General features: G+C 42.5%; 1 protein-coding gene across 1 annotated transcript; it reads right to left on the reverse strand.

Annotated features, from left to right (window-relative positions):
- Nucleotides 1–2,444: 2,444 nt before the first annotated feature.
- Nucleotides 2,445–19,139, reverse strand: slc35f1 (solute carrier family 35 member F1). Its single transcript, XM_049590834.1, has 8 exons — nucleotides 18,748–19,139; nucleotides 16,289–16,464; nucleotides 12,407–12,534; nucleotides 9,855–10,014; nucleotides 9,462–9,618; nucleotides 9,031–9,083; nucleotides 7,079–7,233; nucleotides 2,445–6,724 (listed from the first exon to the last, which is right to left on the reverse strand). The coding sequence occupies exons 1-8, from the start codon at nucleotides 18,840–18,842 to the stop codon at nucleotides 6,491–6,493; spliced, it is 1,158 nt and encodes a 385-aa protein (XP_049446791.1). The 5' UTR covers nucleotides 18,843–19,139; the 3' UTR covers nucleotides 2,445–6,490.
- Between the last annotated feature and the right edge of the window lie 484 nt (nucleotides 19,140–19,623).

A 19,623-nucleotide genomic window follows, 5' to 3' on the forward strand; every position in this document is an offset into this window, starting at 1 on the left:
AGGTCCAGTAGCTTAAATGCACAGGAGCAGTTTGCTGCCCTCTATAGGACGACTGCAGCGCTCTCAGCTCAGGCTTTATTCACGTACACACAATGTTGATGTTAATGTGACTTCTTCAGACTATTCAGGAAACCCTAACTCTTATCTCTGTTATATAAAGACACATACTTAAAAACTGTCTTGTACTGCAGCTTGCAAACATTTAGTAAACATTCCTGATGAAAATTAAACAAAAGTAGTGTATTGGATTCTTTAAGAAATACATTAGTTAAGGATTTTAAATTAGACATATTTACAACTGCAGAGAAATTGTTTTTGACAAACAATCTAATTTAAAGTGTGTAGGATTAGGGCCCCTTTATACTCCCTGTACATATGAAAATAGATAGGCTAGGTCCATTTCAGACCTTGTAAACATCGTGACCCTTATTCCTCCAAGCTTCCTTTATGATGGCATACGGCCATTAAATGGCAGTAGAGGGCAGACTCAAGTTTCAGACAGCAACAAGTGAGGTTACACTGAAGAAGGCTGTAGTAATATAGGCCTACCTTTTAAGGGAGACGGTGTTGTGGATGGCAGTGGACTGTGAGGCCATTAAATTTATCACGTCATGTGACACAGAGAATTCTTCTGTATGACTAATTCACTCCATTCCACCATTTTTTAAATGTCTTTGTCATCTCCTATGGTCATATCTTGCTTGAACTACTATGTTACACTGCCCCCACTGCTCTGTTTCATCCATATCTGTAAGCTTTCAGAAAACGTGGACAGATACAGACAAAATGAATGCAGAGAACGGACAGAGGGTTTCATCCTTGCCTATATATGTATTTAACGTTGAGCATTAATGAGCCCATGGGGGTACATACTGGCATAAATGAAATACAATATTCTTTACTATGTTTTTATTACTGTTTAATTACCTGAAACTAAGAATGGTTGTGTTTTTGTTAACTTAGAATGAGCTGTTTATATCTATATCTACAAATGGAGCAGGTCACAAATTTGCGTTCTTAAAATAGCAAAGGCATGACCCACCCCACTCTGCCTTATTGTATCTCTGATTGGCTTACGCTAACATTCTTACCCTAACCCCAACCATTCCCATTCCTCTTGCCTGAACCTAACCAACCCAACCAATGAAGGCAACAAATACTAGCCAATCAGCGGGAGAGTAGTGTGGTTCATGCCTTTACCATCCCAGGAAATTTGTGACTGATTCCTCTTCTAAGGAATATGCCATGTATGCCACAGGAGTTTCAGTTGGTTGTAATCTGCAACCTTACCACTAGATGTCACTAAATCCTACACACTAGACCTTAAAAGGTCTAGTGTGTAGGAGCTTTCAAAGCATCTCCCAATCCTCTTTAATAATTGGAGATAGCTCAGGTGTCAGAACTTGACCAAAATATGGACCTTCAGTCACATGATAACAGATGTTTATATATGTGAGGAGATGGTAATACCTGTCTCTGTTCAAACATGGTCCGTGGTATCAGATGTGAATGTCCTCAATCTTTCTCTGGTCATTTGCTGACTCCTGCTGAACAACCTTTTTGACCTCTTTTCCGTGGATGCTGTTTGTGGTTTTGATCTGGTGTTCACAAACAGCCAGTGTCAGCTGTTTCACTGATGTAGTGCTCCCCACAGTCATCACGTTGTCATGACACTGCTTCTGGTGGTCTCTGTTGAGTTAGCAGTGTTCGTTCAAGTTGAGGTTGGTTCTTACCTGCTGTTTAATGCCTCCTCAGTGGGGATGCTGGTCAACAGGGAACTGTAGTGTTGTCACTGGAATTTCTAACTTTGATACAATACCTTGAAAAATACTGATATACATTACCATTTATGACATCACAGCCTGTTGACATTGAAGGCTGTTTCGTCTTTTGGTCATATGTGAATAATATCACGTGTCTCATCTAGTGTGATGTTGATATATGTATATGTTTGATTACTGGCACTGCTGTACTGGGCTTACCCACCATGCTGGACTGAAAGCAAATTCCACCGAACTCAGTCATGTGGTCATTAATAAAGGATGGATGACAGTGATTGATTAATGTCCTTGATCTTCTGGACCATGTTCCCATGAGATGATCATGAGATGCATTTAAAAGCTCTAAAATTTAGCAACTAAATTGTTGAGCGTAGATTATTTTGTTACATATTGTTCCCACAGGTCAAGAATGAACGTACCAGTACATGCTAATTTATATTAAGCTTTAAAAATTATGTCCAAAGATTGTCTCAAGGCTGTGGTGGATGCTGATGTCCCCAGGGCTACAGTAGCTGCCAGATAATGTCGATGAGAAAGTTGATCTTTATTTAAAGTGTTCTTCCTGTGAGGCTTGTCAGATTCAAGTGTTCAATTCCACTGATAATCTGAACTAATGTACATTCTAAAATTTGCCACTGTGGTCACAGGCTTTGTGGTCTGGGTGTTCTGACAAAGATGCTTTATTTTACTATAGGAACATCATTGTAAGCACATTGTTGACAGTAACTCCAATGCACTACATCAAACAGGATACAAAAGCCAATTAAAAGAGGAGAATAATGAAAGTCCTTTGTAAATAATCCAGACAGGAGATTATATACAGTCGTAAAGTGAACAAGGACCCGCACCAAACCAACTGTACAACTTTTTCTTCAGTCCAGTCAGTAACCCTGTGATGTCTCTCCTGTAAATCAACAGGAAAATATATTGCTTCTAACATTACATTTCAACAGAAGTAGGACAGAAATAAAAAGAACAGAAAAACAATACATTAAACCAAATAATGCTCTTCAGTCTGGAGCACACTGTTCCTCTCATTAAACAACAGTCTTGTGTGTCCCGTCTATCTCATCAGTGTATTCTCAGACTGGCCTTCCACAGTGAAATGGATAAACAACAAGAAAATAACTAAATCTCTTCTTCCGCCTTCAGCTGGAAAACAGCAGTTTTTGGTAATGTGATTCACAGACAGCAACATATTAAAACTCTGTTCTGTCATTTCCTGGTAACTGACTGCATTTCATTTTAGTTGTTGTGTTTTTATTGTCAATAGTGCAAAACAATAATTGGATCAACAGTCATAGATACTGCCTGATAACCAAGACTAATGGTTATTCCTTGTCATGGTTAGCTCTACTTTAGTCTATTTTTGTACGTCTTCTGTGGCTCTGGAGGAGCTTTGTCAAGTCTGAGAAAATAACGTCATTGTCATCAGGGTCATTTTGGTTCAGGCTTCAACAGACCAAAGTTGCCAAGTGGGAGGGGGCGCTGGTAACAATATCCTCGGTGTTACTTAAAACCAAACACAGGACTTTTTCATGTAATGTAGCAATCCCATAAGTTTATATGTTATGGTCACCAGTTTGAAACACAATTTTCCCATGTTTCTGTGTCTAAGTGACTAATAACAACAACAATTTTTGAAATTGGTCCAGTGTTGAGTGAGGAACAGGCTATAATGTAACTACTCGGGCATGTTCGCACCAACCATGTACATCCACTAAAAGTGCCTGTTTTTGCCACTGACAGGCTCAGGCCTAGTCCACACGAGCACGGGTGTTTTTAAAACCGAACTTTTCTGGCCTCCAGTTTTTAAAAAATCTGTGTCCATACAAGCGGTGTAATAAAAATATCTCCGTCCACATGACACCACATATTCCACTATCAAGCAATATAATACACATGCCAAAGCAGTAGGTGGCGATATAACTCCTAACTGGCCATTGTAGCCAATCAGAAGGCAGTAAAACGTCATTACCGGAAAAACAACAACAGGCGTACTATTATGCAGCAGGAGCAGTCTCCGTAATAGCACACTCCTGCGCCTCTGTTGCTGGATGTGGTTTAGCAGCGTTAGTTGTATGATACAGCCACAAAGTGCTGATATGCTGCTAAATAGCAGGACTCAACCCTGGACTCCGGTTACAAATAACTCCAGTTACAGGGGCCCAAACTGCAGTTACGTGTGGATGAAAGGCCAAACCGTGAGCAAAGAGTCATGGTTTTATAAATACCCGCGTTGGTGTGGACAGCCCCTGATTGTTATTTTAAGTGTCTGACAATATAATGGATAGGATCCCTGCAAAGATCAACCTTTTTGTTGAAGAGTAAGATCCTTCTTGTTTTAACTAGAACCAGCCCATTAATTACCATCCCCAATTCCACCAGACTCCATTTAAATAAACAGTAATTTTAGCGTGTATAGAGATGGCATATTTTCACACCTGACTGGGTTAATCAAGGGTTTATGTCGACCCAACTAGAGTTGAAACTCGCCGGAGCAGTGGAAAGATCAACTAAGATGGTTTCTGTGAATTTTATTTTGTTTCTGTTGACTCTAAATGAAGTGTGGTTTCCAATAATAAAATTAGTGCCTACTTGAAAGAGGTCTGGTGGGTTTGGCGATGGCGATTTTGAGTCTGTTTCTGGTTAAACAAAAAGGATCTTACTCTTCAACAAAGAGGTCTATCCTTTCTATAATGATGTCAGACACTTAGAATAACAACCTGAGCCTGTCAGTGGCGAAAACAAGCACTTTTAGTGGACGTACATTGACGGTGTGGACATGCCCCAAGTAGTTACATTGCAGCCTGTTTTGCTGATGCTGGCTGCAGCAGTCCCACTTAATACTGTACTAGTTTAAAAAATGTTGTTCCCAGTAGAAACTCAGACACAAAAAAAAAGAAAAGAAGGTCCAGGTTGGACAATACAGAAGCATCCGTTAATAACGCAATTTCCCATTTTAGCATCAAAGACAGGTTTAAATAACTATGAGTCTCGGCCACCGTAAGAATGAGGAAAAGGCAGTCAGAGGCCTGAAACACAGCGGTGCCACAGCTGCACACCACTATCCAACCAGAATTTTAAAATGAAATTGATTTAAACTGTAGTTTGTGATTTCAGCTTTCTCAACATTGTCATCTTTAGCTTCCACCTGCCATAAGGGGCACTTATAACAGAATTTTAAGCTCAGTGCTTTGATGTTTCTAGCCAAAATGCACCTTGAGAGTCGTAGTTAACGTCCTGCTAAAAGTTTTTATGTGCTCAGGCTTGTGCCTTCAACTTATTTATCAAATAAGCAAATGTTTTTGAACACAGTTATTAATCTTTTTTTTTTACTGATAATTTTACACTCTCTTTAGGAAAAATAAATAGGACCTTAACCTCTGGAGCCAGGGGTGCCCAAAGTAGTTCCTCCTAGTTCTCAGCTCTATGAAGGACACTATCAAGTTACATTATGGAAAGTGTAGATCCAGTGTTTGAATAAGGGACTAAAAGTCTGTATGTCTTGCCTCTGCTTCTTCAATTTATTTTTCACTTCATGAAGATGTTCTACCAGACTACTAGAGTACCTTTCTTTATATCACACTGGTAACTAATGAATATACTATAGTAGGAGTTATCTTTGTTGGGTACCAGGGGGGACTACAGGGAGTAATCTACACACAATGTCAGTACAGCATGGATTATCTGCTCCTGGTCCAACAAGGATCGAGTATAACTGTCAGTAAATCCTCCCGTAAAGCCTTTTGTTTCACAGGAAGAACTAATAGAGGGTTGTAGCCAGGAATCCAAAAATGCTGAGGTCATAAATTGTAATTCACCTAAATGATAGCCCCCACCCCACCACCTGACCAGACCCCAAAATAAAGGCTCTCATTTGTACTATTCCCATTTCTCAAGAATAAGGTCTAAATGCTGTATTAAAGCCTCTTCACCCCGTCAGGATGCTTTTTTGGTTTAAAAATAGTCAAACTTAGAAATCTTACGTGTAAATACATTTGTTCCAGCCTATAAAACATCAGAGGACAAACCTTCCATAGCTTCAGTTGGCAGCTACAGCCCTGACGCATTTACACACCAGCGAGGGTTTGTGTGATACAAAGTTGGTAAATAAATTCATCGAACTGTAGGGAGACTTTAATTCCCCTCATGTCCCACTGCTTTGAAAGTATTAACTGGCTCCAGTCTGTGTATTACTTACTGAGCTCCTCATAGCATTTGCGCGGGTAGATTTAGAAACACTGTAGATTCCAATCAAATAATAAGAAATAAAATCATACTTTAGCATATACACAGGTATAGAGCACAAACATTCTTGACAGATATAAAAAGAAAGCAGGAGATTAAATACAGTAAAATTACAATATCATCTATTTACATGAATGATCATTTTCAGTCACTACTGTCTACTCACAGTCCTTGATCACAGTGAACTCAACAGTTTCACTCTGCTAGTTGTTTTAATGACATTCTGCTCATTCATTTTTCAGGTACAAATTATGGATACATGAATTTTTCTTAACGTGGTCAGGGTGGAGAGACTGTGTCTCCCAAAACAGGCCATAAAACGAAAACCTGGACGTACCTGGGTGATCACCCAGCTGCCCTGCTGCCCTGCTTCTCTGTATACAACTGTGGGCAGAACCTGGAGGCTACAGCTGACTCACTGATCCAACAGGTTGACAGACTAAACTCCCTCCCAGAGCTTAGGCTACACGCACAGGAAGCTCGTCTGCCGCCTCAGGACCCAGGCTGGTGTAGGTGACGGACGGCTCCAGGACTCCAGTACCGAGCTGGGGCTGGTCAGTGACCGGCTGGCCGCCTGTGTTCCTGAACTGCTTGTAGACTCGCGGATCCTGGGCCACATAGGTAGACGAGGTGGCGTAAAGGACCAGGCCCAAGATGATGATGAAGAATGACAATATATAGAGGCCCGAAAACTGCAGAACACAAAGACAGACAGACTTAAATGGACAGTTCACCTACAAACTCCGTGTTTCGTTGAGAAAACATTGAAGAAAACGAAGCTTTCTTCAGGAATTCAATGTAACACAGGGTGAGTAATTAATATACACATGATACTTTTGTGATTGTTTAGCACTGTCAGACTCAAAATGGACAGTTAAAAAAAGGACCAAAACCACAGATACTGTTGTTCTGTTCTACACATTCCTCTTCCCTGTCAAAACCATCTACAGTAGATTACCCACAATAAAAATCAAGCAACCCTAAATGTCTGGATATCTTTTGACCTAGAATCATTAAATAAGTGCCTCCTGGCAGTTTGATATTACCTTGTAGTGAAAGAGGAAGAGGCCACAGAAGAAGCTGTACAGATCAGCAGTGAGCAGGGAGAGATTGACTGAGGTGGCGCTCGTTCTCTTCATCACCACCGGCATGAAGCTGTACAGGCCAAACATGAAGGCACTGAAACCAATGTACAAAAGACCTGCCAACACACAGAGGGCACAAATGATTTTACATTACATGTACACTGCTTTTTAAAACAATGTTTGAATTACCAGTCAAAGCAACTACAAGGAACTTTCATTTTGTGCTGATTTTGGCGGCACCACCCATGAGCACCACTGCCGTGTGTTGTTAAGATTTTGATATGGCTAGCATGTGCATTTGTTTTGCAAGCCAGTGAAGAAAAGAAGCAACTTATTTTTAATACTGTTTTTTCAAGCATAGCTGTTTGAAGGATGATAGTAATGTGGTAATATATGTATTTTTGGCTATGTAAGTAAATTTTGTTTTAGTACAGTTCAGACACCTACCTTGCATGTGAGTCTACAACTAAGATTTGGTTGCTGGGTTAAAAGGAATTTTGTTGAAGAGCCAACATTAGACATAGTAGGTTGACTTGTTTTTTCACCTATGCTCCATCTCTGTCCCTTTTATGTTCTTTGGTCAGTTTCTTTTCTTTTTCTCCTGAATCCTGATACTGCACCTGTATCACCCGTAACCACAATTTTGAGCCTGACTGAGTGCTCAGGGAAGGGGGCAAGAGCAGTGATTGACACTGCATTAGAGACTCCTCCTGACTCTGATTGGTTGTTTTCGTTCAGGCGCGATGGATTCATGCAAATGCCATTAGGAGCACTAGGACAAGCAGATTTAAGTATAAGTATTAAGTATAATTATATAGAATTAGCCAATATTCTCACTGCTTAGGTCGCTTGCTTATGTACGTTGTATAAAGGCATCAGTTGAGACTGTTTCTGTCACAATGTGCACTTCCAACCTGCCATACATGCCACTCTCTTCACCCAGTAAATTTCCACTCACCCTGCCTGCCAGCCTATCACCTGTCCACACATCTCCGGCTGCAGCTGGTCCACCACACTCTCCTCATCAAGCCAACTGCTCTCACCTGTGCCTCATTGCTCCCTGCCACTATAAATACTCCAACTCCATAGACTCTTGTTGCTAGATTGTTCTTTGTCATTCTACCCAAGACTTTCAAGTATGTGTTCCCAGATTGCTTTTTTTCCTCGTTGCCAACCTTGCCTGTCCCCGACTCTCCTGCTTCGCCTGCTCCCTGGTAAACCACTCAGCCTTCTGTCCCCAACCAAGAGCTCTGCTTCTACATTCCTGGTTTCTGTTCGCTGTTTGGGGTGACCGTCACTCAGCTCTCCATAGTGAGTTTACCTGTTTATCCGTCTGTGGATTACTGTGCTGTGAATTGCTCCGCTGTGTGGCTGCACCGTCCGCTTTTGTGTGTGTGCCACAGATTCCACTCGTCATCATCGCTGGCAAGACCTTCTCTGTCTGCGATTGGCTTCAAACAGGTGTGCCAGCTTCTCTTGTCAGTACTCCTTTTTTAAAGATTTCCTGCTCATCTGACAGTGCCTTCTGCCACCTCCCACACAGTATCGTTGCACACAGTGGAATTGTTTGTTGTGTGTGCACGTCTGGCAGACACTGGCTACTTACCTGTTTTCAGCTTCAGAGTTCTGCGCCAAGAGCCCCAGACTGAACCTGCTTCTCTGAAATCTCTGAACCTGGACATTGACTCTCCCAGTATTTTCACCAGTTTGCTCTCTCTCTGTATTTATCAAAGTGCCGCATTTAAGTTCATTATAAACTGCTCTGCCTGTCATTGGTGCTGCTTTTGGGTGTAAATCACATGCGTTACAGTTTCATAACCAGTTAAAACCCCTTGTAGCTGCTTTAATTACATTTTTGCGGTAATATTACTTACATGTATGAACCCAAATTGTATGTGTTTGTGTGTTCTCACCTATCTGCCAGTCCCAGGGTACCTTCAGCAGCTCCTTGTGTTCCATGATGGCCCTGCAACAGAGCACAAATGCAGATTAAAAGAGTCTCGTTCCACATTCCTTGCACACACAGAGTAGGAACCACATGGTATCCACTGGGAAAATTGTCCCACTGAGCTGTAAACCTATTTCGAACCTTAACAAATATGGAATCCTTTTGTTGAATGCCAGAGTCAAATTTAGAAAGTGTTCAGAGAACTTTCTGACTGAAGTCAACTCATATTTGGCAACAGCATCTGCACCTCTCACATGTTAAGATTAAGATTGGATATTTGTACAGAAGCAAGGGTTCTCCACAAACATGCAAGTAAAGTACAAACACCACATCTTTATACCACTGCCCAGCCTCTTACGAGGTACATCTATATCTCTCCCCACCACACAAACTCACAGCTGGATGCCACTGAAGAAGGATCCGAAGAGTCCCATCATGCCTAGGAACTCCACACGGCTCAGATTCTTCACGATGAACTCCTCACAGACATTGGAGATCCCGTACAGTGTTGCTCCTCCCAGAACCAAAAGGTCCCCAAACAGCTTCTGTTCTCCTGACAAATGAGGGAGAACGAAGAGAGAAGACTGCTTTGAGCAAATGAGCAAGAGATGGGCTGCAAGTCAAACGAACTGATACCATCCAAGTGTCCCTGCACCCTGAGCTTGAACATGTCTATACATCAGTGAGCCACATTAAGGTCAGGAATACTTCATTTGTGGTTCAGAGTCAAACCAAAAACGACCTGTATCTGTGGGCCAAGATGAGCTGACCACAATCAGATGTACTCACCAAGGCCTTGCTGCCGACCAAGCAGGATGTCAGCTCCCACCATACAGCCGACACCCAGCAGACACAGCCCTGCCCCGACAAAGTGGACAGCCTTGTACCTCACCAAAAGAAAGAACCAGGACAGCAGCAGGACCACTGGGATGACAAAACAGTCCAACAGCTGAGAGGAAGGACAGAGACACACACAGACATGATGAGTTCTTCAGTCAGTTGTTTCTTCATGCTGGGTGGGTTCATTACTTATACATTCACGGCAGCAGTGCACTGGAAAATCACCTTGACTGCACAAGAGTGGACTAGAACCACAGACTCTTAACCACAGCATCCCTTCCACCAAGGTGGACTTTGTTGTTTGAGCCCAACTTCTCTCTGGCATAAGCTCCTTTCATAGCGGCTAACTGTCCGTAGAATTCACAGCAAGGGTGTGTTGATGACGTTTCTACCAAGAGGCTTTCGCAAAACCATTCATCCGAGGGTGAAGAAGAAGGGTCATTTAAAGAAAGACAGCAACAAAAATGTCTGTCTGGAGAGATGACTAGATTTGGGAGCTTTGTTGGTAAGGGCCAAAGCCAAAATCATGAGACAAATTTGAGGAACAGCAAAAGACTCTGTTGTTAATTGACCAAATTACAAAACTGCTACTGTTCGTCTAAACCAAAGGGACAATTTCCAGTAGTTAAGACATGGACAATGTCCCGTTGCAAGTGTGAAGGAGAAACTTCAGACAATGTCTAGACCTGATTCTCCAGTCATATGAGGAAAGAGCTCAAAACTAGAGGACAGTACTGATACAAAAAGACTCAAAACCAATCTGGATCCTGATCACAGAGGGTTGTCTGATTTATTAATGGTGTGGACTGGGGTTTTAGGTGGTGTCTGTGTTTGGGCCAAAATATCCAGCTGGGAAGAAAACACATGAAACACTTCCGGAAACACATGAATTTCATATCTGCTGTAGCTCAATGAGCCATCTGGTTGAGCTGGGAGAAACACTGCTAAACTGTGGACTGTGCTGACTGCTGTTAAGCAGGTACTAAAAAGAATGCTGAAGGGGTGGAAGAAGCCTGATACACAAGTTTCATATGGGCAGCAAGGGGAGTGCTCCACACAGTAAGGACTGATGAAGATCTGACTTTATCATTTGGACAGCCTTAAATAATTAAGGGTCTGTTGATTTGGTGTTCTTTTTTAAGAAGAGTGAATTTCTAGTGGTTGATGTTCTTTGGAACTTGCTCAACAGGCCCTTTAAAATCACTCAACTGAGTAAGTGAGCCACTGTTTGCACAGCGACACTTTTTTTGTGATAATGTGTTAGGTAGAGCTATACACACTCTAGGATAATATGTGTGTGTCTCTGTAGATACACAAACTGTGTGCAACAGTATCATCTTACTGTGTTTCTGAGCCAGACACTCATGTTAAAAGCCACTCCAGGGGCTCTGTGCCCAGCCCATCTGTCCTGCAGAGATGCTGCCAGATCAACTCTATGGTTCTGGCTATTTTCAGTGCCATTGATTTCTGGCAGTTTTGATCCAGGAATGTAAGCTGATTCCTTCATTTCACATAGATAAGTGCCTCACTGCCTACATACAGCCCTAATGTAATGTCAAGTATTGAATTTACAATGAGGATTTATTGCATTACTTACAGGAAATTAATGTGATTCTGGGAGAAGAAATACATGTATTGTGTGGTAATAGATACGATGTAATGTGAGCCAGTTAGAGAGGCATTTTAGTCATTTAGTAGTGTACCTCATCAAGGTAAAAGGACTCACAGGAGGCCTACCTGTTTCACAGAGTTGATGTGAGTATGATGTATCCTGACCTTTGCGCCTCGTTTCCACTTATGTTTGGGACTGGTGTCCATATATCTGTAAATATACGGATGATGCCTCTAGTGTCCAGCGCAAAAAAATGCATTTCTTTCTGGATGGATAGAAATCTGATAGAAACTACCTGTAGCCAATATGGGAGAGGGTAATTTTGTTGGGTTTTCGCCATTTAGTAGTTTGGAATATTTGCTTAAAACATTACCGGGACAGAAATAGGACCTGCCAGGTACTTGCTAGCTAAGCTAGCACACTATCATATGGTCTCTCTAAAATCCACCACAAAAGTTCAATTTTTTTAACATATTCGAAGCAAATTCCAGACCAAAATATTATGGAGAGGAGGCACATCGAATATCATGAAGATTCCCATAGGAATGAATGGACTTCCAGTTGTCTTGTCACCGTACATATATAGTATGTAAGTGGAAACGAGGCGTTACTCCCTGGTATAGGCCAGGCTTCAAAATCAATTGAGCCTACATTTCCCACAATGCAGCTCAAATGCATCTTTGTTTTAGACCCTCCCCCTGGTAAAAGCCCAGGTCCTTGAAACTCCACCCCATAGTTTGTAAGGAACACATCATTAGGGCCACAGAAGGCATTACACAACAGGACGAGTAGTTCTCAGCATCATTCTGATGTGTGTAAATTGCAGTATTCTTTCATGTTATGTCTGGAAAGTGAGGGTAAACAAAGTTTTACACACACACAAACTTACCTGTACACTGGAGAGTGTAGTGTACTGGTAAGCTTTAAGCACCAGGTAGTTGGCCTCGATGTCTATCAAACCCAGAATCATGTATTTCCACCAGCGCTGCTTCAGAATTGCAAGCAGGTTCCCTTCCCCTAGTAAGACAGAGAAAGACAGATGAGGTACATAATGGAAACAGTAAAGCATACCAGTGGAAGTTATGCATCAACAGAACACAGAGGACAGACATTATATACAGCTGATTCAGATTTGCCTTTCCAGTATATAAAGTCCTTTACTGCTCCCTAGTTTGGACCTTGAACTACCTGCATCAGCAGTCATCTCATCTACAGCTGCCTCATCAACATAAACAAACAAACAAAGACAGCCAACCACTGCAGCAAATGGAGAAGACGACCCAGCCCATTACAGCATACTACCCGAGGAAGACCACGTGGCTTTAAACATAACATTTAACTGCCATGACAGTTTTTAGCTTCAAACCATCAGACTCCCAAACACTGACTCTTGTTTGAGTGTATAAAGATGAGTGTAAGAAGATTAAAGTGTTATATCTTCACTCAGACACCAGTGATCATCGGAAGGCTGTTATCCAATGGTTCGGCTGAAGGCATATGAGAATGTCTTTATTTTTTTTTCTTCTCTTGTGTATTATGTGTATTATTATTTTATTACTTGTGCAAATAAATGTCTTACCTTAGTGGCATAATTGACTCATGTTGTCTCATTCCTGCTGTGGGAGTGTTAGGAGTAAGTTGCGAGTTTGACTAGGAAACAAATCTTTACCTTTATCTGTTTAGAGAACAGAATAGAGAACACAGGCTGGACAAAATGCAGTGGTTGTGATTGTGAATTTCACATCCTCATAGAGAACTCTAAGAGAGGTAATGGCCTGCAAAGACTCAATTAGAACTATAATGGACAACTGGCCAATTTTTAGGTACCAACCCCTTTTTAGGGCCAGTATCCCACACACCAGGATGTGGCCCACTCAGTTATACAATGCAATATTAAATGCACATTAACTGATGTGTTATCCAAAGCATGTTTAACATGCTAATTTCGAAACAGGAACCATAGAAACTGAGCCAAGAAGGTTTTGTCTGGTTGACTGAATTCTGGGCTCGCCTGGAACTCCACTGAATCCCTGAGTTGCACCGAATGTGCTGATGGCCGGCATCCAGCGACTTTAAAAGAAACTCTAACTCCACCACATCTGACAAAAGCTGCCACCATCACTCCAGCCAAGTGGGAATGAGCAAAGGTCCCGCTGACTGCTGAGAGGCAGAGATGAATTGATCAGCTCGAGCTGAGTCACCATGTTGGACTGAGCAGACCTGAGAAAGCCTGAGAACTCCAGGAAGCCCTAGAAAAGAATGAGCTGTCAGTTCCCTCCAGAGAATCCTCTCCCCTGGCAGCTGGAACGGGCAGGTCAAACTTTACATTTTCCTGTTACAGTAGGGTTATTGGTAGGCTTGGGCAGAATCTGTTTTTCTATATCTTCATTCCCTTCATTCACATTTCATCAGGATATATGATGGTATTTGTGTTAAAAAAAAATGTATGCTAGAAGTCACTGTGCCTCCCACACACTTCACTCACACAGGACAGAAACAAAATAAAACTCATCAAAAATGTCTTTCCATTCTTTCAACCATGGCAGACTCTAGTAAATCCCTAAACCCTTAATTCACGGTTAGATGTGAAAATATGTTTGTTTTTCCCCTGTTGTCTCTCTCTGCTGTTGCTGGCAGGCTTTTTACCAGCCCTGTAACATTATCCCCACCACTCACAGTCGCCATCTTTTTCAGCTCAGCTGCCTGTTCCACCAGCAGAGACTGACCTCTGGTGGCACAGACCGTGCACTACAACACATCGCCTCAAAGCTACATGTCCGCATCTGTTTAATAGAAAGAGAAGCAGCTGTATTTTTGACGGTATTGAAAATAATACTGAATACTGTCATAGGCGGCAGTAGCTCAGTCCATAGGGACTTGGGTTGGGAACCAGAGGGTCGCCTGTTCAAGTCCCCATCCGAATCAAATATGGCGCAACTGGTGCCCCTGAGCAAGGCACCGAAACCCCCAACCGCTTGGGGCGCCTGACCAAGGCAGCCCCCCTCACTCTGACATCTCTCCACTTTGTGCATGTATAGGTCCTGTTTGTGCATGTGTGTGTCTTTCGGACCTGTGTTAATGACAAAATAGTGAAAAAACTGAATTTCCCCTCAGGGGGATTAATAAAGTAAATAAATTTTTTTTTTAAAAAAATACCGTGATATAGCCTAGTTGATGTTGGCACAATCTGATGTACACTGTAATGCCAAGAGACAATGTTATGTGTTATACGCCTTACATATATAAGCATATTCTCACAAAACAACAATGCAACAATAGTTCTAATGTCATGAACGTCATTCACACAATGACATTTGTGACAGTTGCATCTGTGTCGATCACTCCCTACATGGCAAAAGGCCATGTGAGATCCTGTAAGTGACTTCATAATCAATACTGTACAAATGGGAGCTAGAGGGAAATCTAATTTGTCCATGTTTTCTGGTTTGCATTGCTTCATTTGAAATAGACGGGATATTCTGTGTGTGGAATTGGAGCAGCTAATAATACATACAAACTGTGCTGAACTTGGTTGAACCGGTCAATAAAATATTTGATAATGACCTGTAACCGTAACCCTGATTGTACCAATGTGCCAGTTATTTTGGGAACACACAGAGAGCACATGAAAAACAAGATGATGTGTACAACAGGCGTACACATTCAAAAGTGTTTCAGCTGATGGTCAATGCTAGCGTGAATATGATCTATGCCCAAAAAAAGGATCCTACTCAAGTTAGACCACATTCTGGGTACACAGTAGTGCGTGCTATATTGTTTGCTTTTCTTCTCATGTTGTGTGCATGTGTGCGCACATTGGCCAATTTGATCATGGAATTCACACAATAAACATTTCTGCCATTTTGAGTATTTTTCAAAGTGTATGTCTACCTCTCTGTCTGTTTGTGGACATATTTTGTCAATGTAATAACATCACAACTGTTTACACACTTTACGGGTATGTAGTTGAGATCAAAATGACGACCAAGTTTAAAAATGGGTGGTCCAAGCAAGGAAACCAGAGATAGGAAGGTAGGAAATGGGGAAGGGGCTTTACGTCCCTGGTCAACATTAGCCTTACATTAGCCTGACTGCAGATGGCTGTATCGCAGCTGGAGCGATCCCATCTCAAGATGGTGTCTAGTTTGCAATTTAAAACTGAAAGAAAGGAAGGCTTTATGTGTAGCCAGTCATTTGGCTCCAAAGAACTGCTTTTAATAAAAATCTGTATCAGTGTCGGTGATTGTGGCCTGGGTATTATATGGTACTGAGTAGAAAACACATATGTGGTGTCACCCACTCCTAGTTTCAGTTTACTTAATCTTGAAACCCAATCAGATATCATTATAACCACGATAAGACTGCAGGGGCAACAGCCAGTATGTCCAGAGATATGATGAAAATCCGCACCGGTCATTTCAGCTTATCTCTTTAAGATCATATGTGCACAGGAATGCAGATACATGAGAAAAACAGCTAATGAAAGCTTGCATCATTTTCAGATGATAGCCGATGGGTTCCAAGATTGCACTCTGGCCAATGCATTCTGCCTCTTTTGCTCTCCATGCTGCTGCTTACACGTGATTGGTCAGTACTATTCAGCAAACAGGAATCAAAATCTTGTCTTGTTGTCTGCAGATTCTGCATTCATATGCAGATATCTATAGAGAGCATACTTACAGCATTTACATCAGGGTCTCACACACACACACACACACACACACACACACACACACACACACAGAGCTCTCAGTTTCTGTCTGTACTGTACCTTGCCTGACTGCCAGTGTGGTGGTGTAGACCAGAAACAGCAGGATGTAGTTGAGAAAGCTCTGGAACACAGGCGTGTTAGCGTGGAAGTCATCAGCCAGGTACTTGCTGGTCAGACTGATGGCACAGATCAACAAGGACAGGACCTGACCCAGGGCCAGGGTCACCAACAGGTCCCTGCAGAGGACAGGATACACAGACAAAGGGTCATCAGTGTTTCAATGAGGACAATTTTTACATCATGATACAATATGATAGTCTCAGTATAAGCCCCAGTGTGACATCAGCAGTCACATATATTTCAGTCAGTAATATGGTAAGTGCTTTGTGTTTGACACTAACACATCACGAAATCATACAGTACTTGGTCACTACAAAAAGATCATTTGTTTATCAATTACTTTACCGTGTTACTTTTTGTGAAGAAGAGTTTTTCTCACATGCCTTCATTGAACGAAGAATCCAAAAACTGAGAAAAAATCTTCGTCAAAGAGGTCTGCATTAAATAACAGCAAAACTATATCAAAACATCCATTTACAAACTTTCACACAACTCATGCAGTATAATCCAAGTCTCATGTATCCATTCGTATGGTCAGTACTTCCAAAACACATGCATTTGTTGCTAAAACATTAAGTTTTATAACACTTCTGCATATGACTAGCGCACCTGGACAAGCATGTGTTCAACTCTGCCCATGCATTCCATTGAGCAGAGTTTCCAACACATACCCAGGATCGCTACTCATCTGTACGTGAGAAAAAATGTTTTAAATATCATGGTTTTATTCCTGCTGTGATTATACTGCACCAAGTATGTGAATTTGTAAACGGATGTTATGTTGCGGACCCCTATGACTTCAGTTCATCACGAATTTTCTCACTTGTTGGATTCGTCGTTTACCATGGAGGCATGTGAGAAAAACAAAGTTTTCTTCACAAATTCAACGCAACACGGGGTGAGTTATCAAGACACAAATGATTACTTTGAGGGTGGAGTATTCCTTTAACATATTACCACCTCTTAAGTTGATATGATTCTGTTAAAACAGTTGCGATGTCCTATTTATTTGAGCTCCTGTTGCCTTCCTGTCATCTTGGCTGCTCACTGTAAACTCTGGAGACTGTTGTGCTTGAAAATCCAAGGAGAGTCAAAGTCACTTAAGATCCCGTTTTTCCCCATTCTGATGTTTGGCCTGAATACCAACTGAACCTCTTGACTATGTGCTACATGATTATATATTTGCATTTACAAGATGTAACAATGAGTGTAAAGGGAAACCTATATCTGCCAATATATCATTTGCAGAGATATCAATATCTGTATCAGCCTCTAAAGCATTATCTGTTAGACTCCATATCCATGAGTTTATGTTTGCAGTGGTTAAAATTAAAGCTGATTTATTTTGAGCCTGACTACTGAAATTAAGAATGAGGCGGGTCATTTTGGCCTTAACAGCAGCTCAAAGTGAGCTGCAGCTTTTTCTTGCCAGTGAGTTATAAGTGGAACTCTTGGTTTGGACAAATCTGACCAACATGAGTTTATGTGCAACTTCTTTCCTGTCTGGATAACTGTGACCGAGAGGCCAACCCAATATGGTGGGAATATCTACCAACTGTATTATTTGTGGTGTATGTACAGTTTTGTATTTTATTCAGTTTGCTTTTCTGACATGTCGCCTTTCTTTGCTTGTTTGGGAGCTTGCTTTGTTCTGTCCGCCTACTTTTAATAAAGGATTTATTACAATAAGATTCCTCTGTGTCCGTGGCAGCAACAAGACAAGAGCATCACCTTACACACATACACACACACACCAAACACAGTGACATGGGCCTGATACGCTGGTCTCAAATTCAGCTTTGCAGCCAGGCTCCACAATCACAAGCGAAACCAGGGAAAAAAGTACAGCAGATGGCAGGTAAGGGTAGGGGACAAGGCTTGTATGTGTGTGTTTGTGTGTGTGAGAGAGTGTGCATGAGAATACATGGGGAGTTTGCAAGAGACAGTGAGAGTGAAGCATGTAGGCAGACATGAATGAGACAAGAGCAGGACAGCAGCCATTGTGCAGCACAACCTCAGCACAGGCTGATAGACCCAGCATGGCAGCCAGCAGGCACCGAACCAGCACACCGTGTCCAGGCTGCGCTCCAGTACCACAGGGTGCAGGAATGCCCCCAGTCAAACGCTTGAGCACACACACACACCCCCCCCCCCCACACACACACACACACATGCACGATGTGATGCTCATGCAAAGGGCAGATGCAGGATGGTTGTAATGTTGACATCTGTTGCACAACATGCTTCCTGCAGCAGCAGCAGCAGCAGACTGGATATGACGGCTTGATGTTACAGGTTGTGTCTGAAACAAAAGGTGTCCGCAGTGATGAGACGCTGCTGCCGCCGTGACTGAGCGTGGAGTGAATGCAAAGGGATGCTCTCCGTCATCATCACCTTACCTGGTTAAGACCCTCCTGATCCGCTGGTAAAGGCTCGGCGCCGGGGTGCCCGTACCTCTGGGAACGCTCTCCACAGTGGAGACGACAGACATCATCCTTCCACAGACTGAGCGGAGATCAGCGCATTCTGCTCCGGGGAGAACCGGAGGAGGAGGAGGAGGAGGAGGAGGGGACGGGGAGCAGGCTCACCTCAGCGGCGGAGGAGAAGCAGCAGCGGAGCCTCCTGGTCTCCGTGTGGCAGGCAGCAGTGCAGCTCAGGGGGGGCACACAGCAGCGTGTAGTAATGATGTTATTCAGGTGGCACTAACCTGCTGCAGGGATGTCCTTCCCTGGTGAGAAACTACGGGATTCAGAGCCAGCTCCTGCATTTATCACGGAGAAGCTGATTTCACCACAAGGTGGCGTCCTTTCACCCAGACACCCTCATGGGATGAAGACGTAATACATCAGGATGTATGAGCATGTCTAACTCAGGGCACAGTCCTGTGAAGTTGGCCCTTGCATGCCTGCAACGACAGGCTTTAAAAGTCCAAAATAACTACTCTCAAATTATGTTACCGCTTGTGATTTAAAACTGGAATCATTTTGTGGGTTAGTGAAACAGGGACAAAGCTGGCATTTTATAATTACATGAGGCCAAATTCCTCCCATGCCATTCCTGCTCCATTTCCTCTGTGTCCATCAACAGCTCAGTCAGACATCTAGTTGTTCAGTCTGAATACTGTTTAGAGCGCTGATTTCAACCTTTTCTTGAAGAAGCACCACCACCCCCGGTTAGATGAACTCAAGTTCACCTTTACTGTTGGTGAGGGGGTGGGGGGACTTCAGTCGACATCTTCCGTTTCTTTCCTTTCTCACATCTTCATCTCCACCTAC

Source organism: Epinephelus fuscoguttatus, linkage group LG11 (genome assembly GCF_011397635.1).
Source record: "Epinephelus fuscoguttatus linkage group LG11, E.fuscoguttatus.final_Chr_v1".
Lineage (NCBI taxonomy): Eukaryota > Metazoa > Chordata > Actinopteri > Perciformes > Serranidae > Epinephelus > Epinephelus fuscoguttatus.

Excerpts from the sequence above, each read along its gene's own strand:
- slc35f1 (XM_049590834.1), bottom strand. The coding sequence starts at position 18,842 with ATGATGTCTGTCGTCTCCACTGTGGAGAGCGTTCCCAGAGGTACGGGC. Across the intron at positions 9,084-9,461 it reads TTCTTCAGTGGCATCCAGCT|GGCCATCATGGAACACAAGG; the intron begins GTGAGTTTGTGT and ends GCTCTGTTGCAG. Across the intron at positions 7,234-9,030 it reads ACCCTGGGACTGGCAGATAG|GTCTTTTGTACATTGGTTTC; the intron begins GTGAGAACACAC and ends GTGTGTTGGCAG.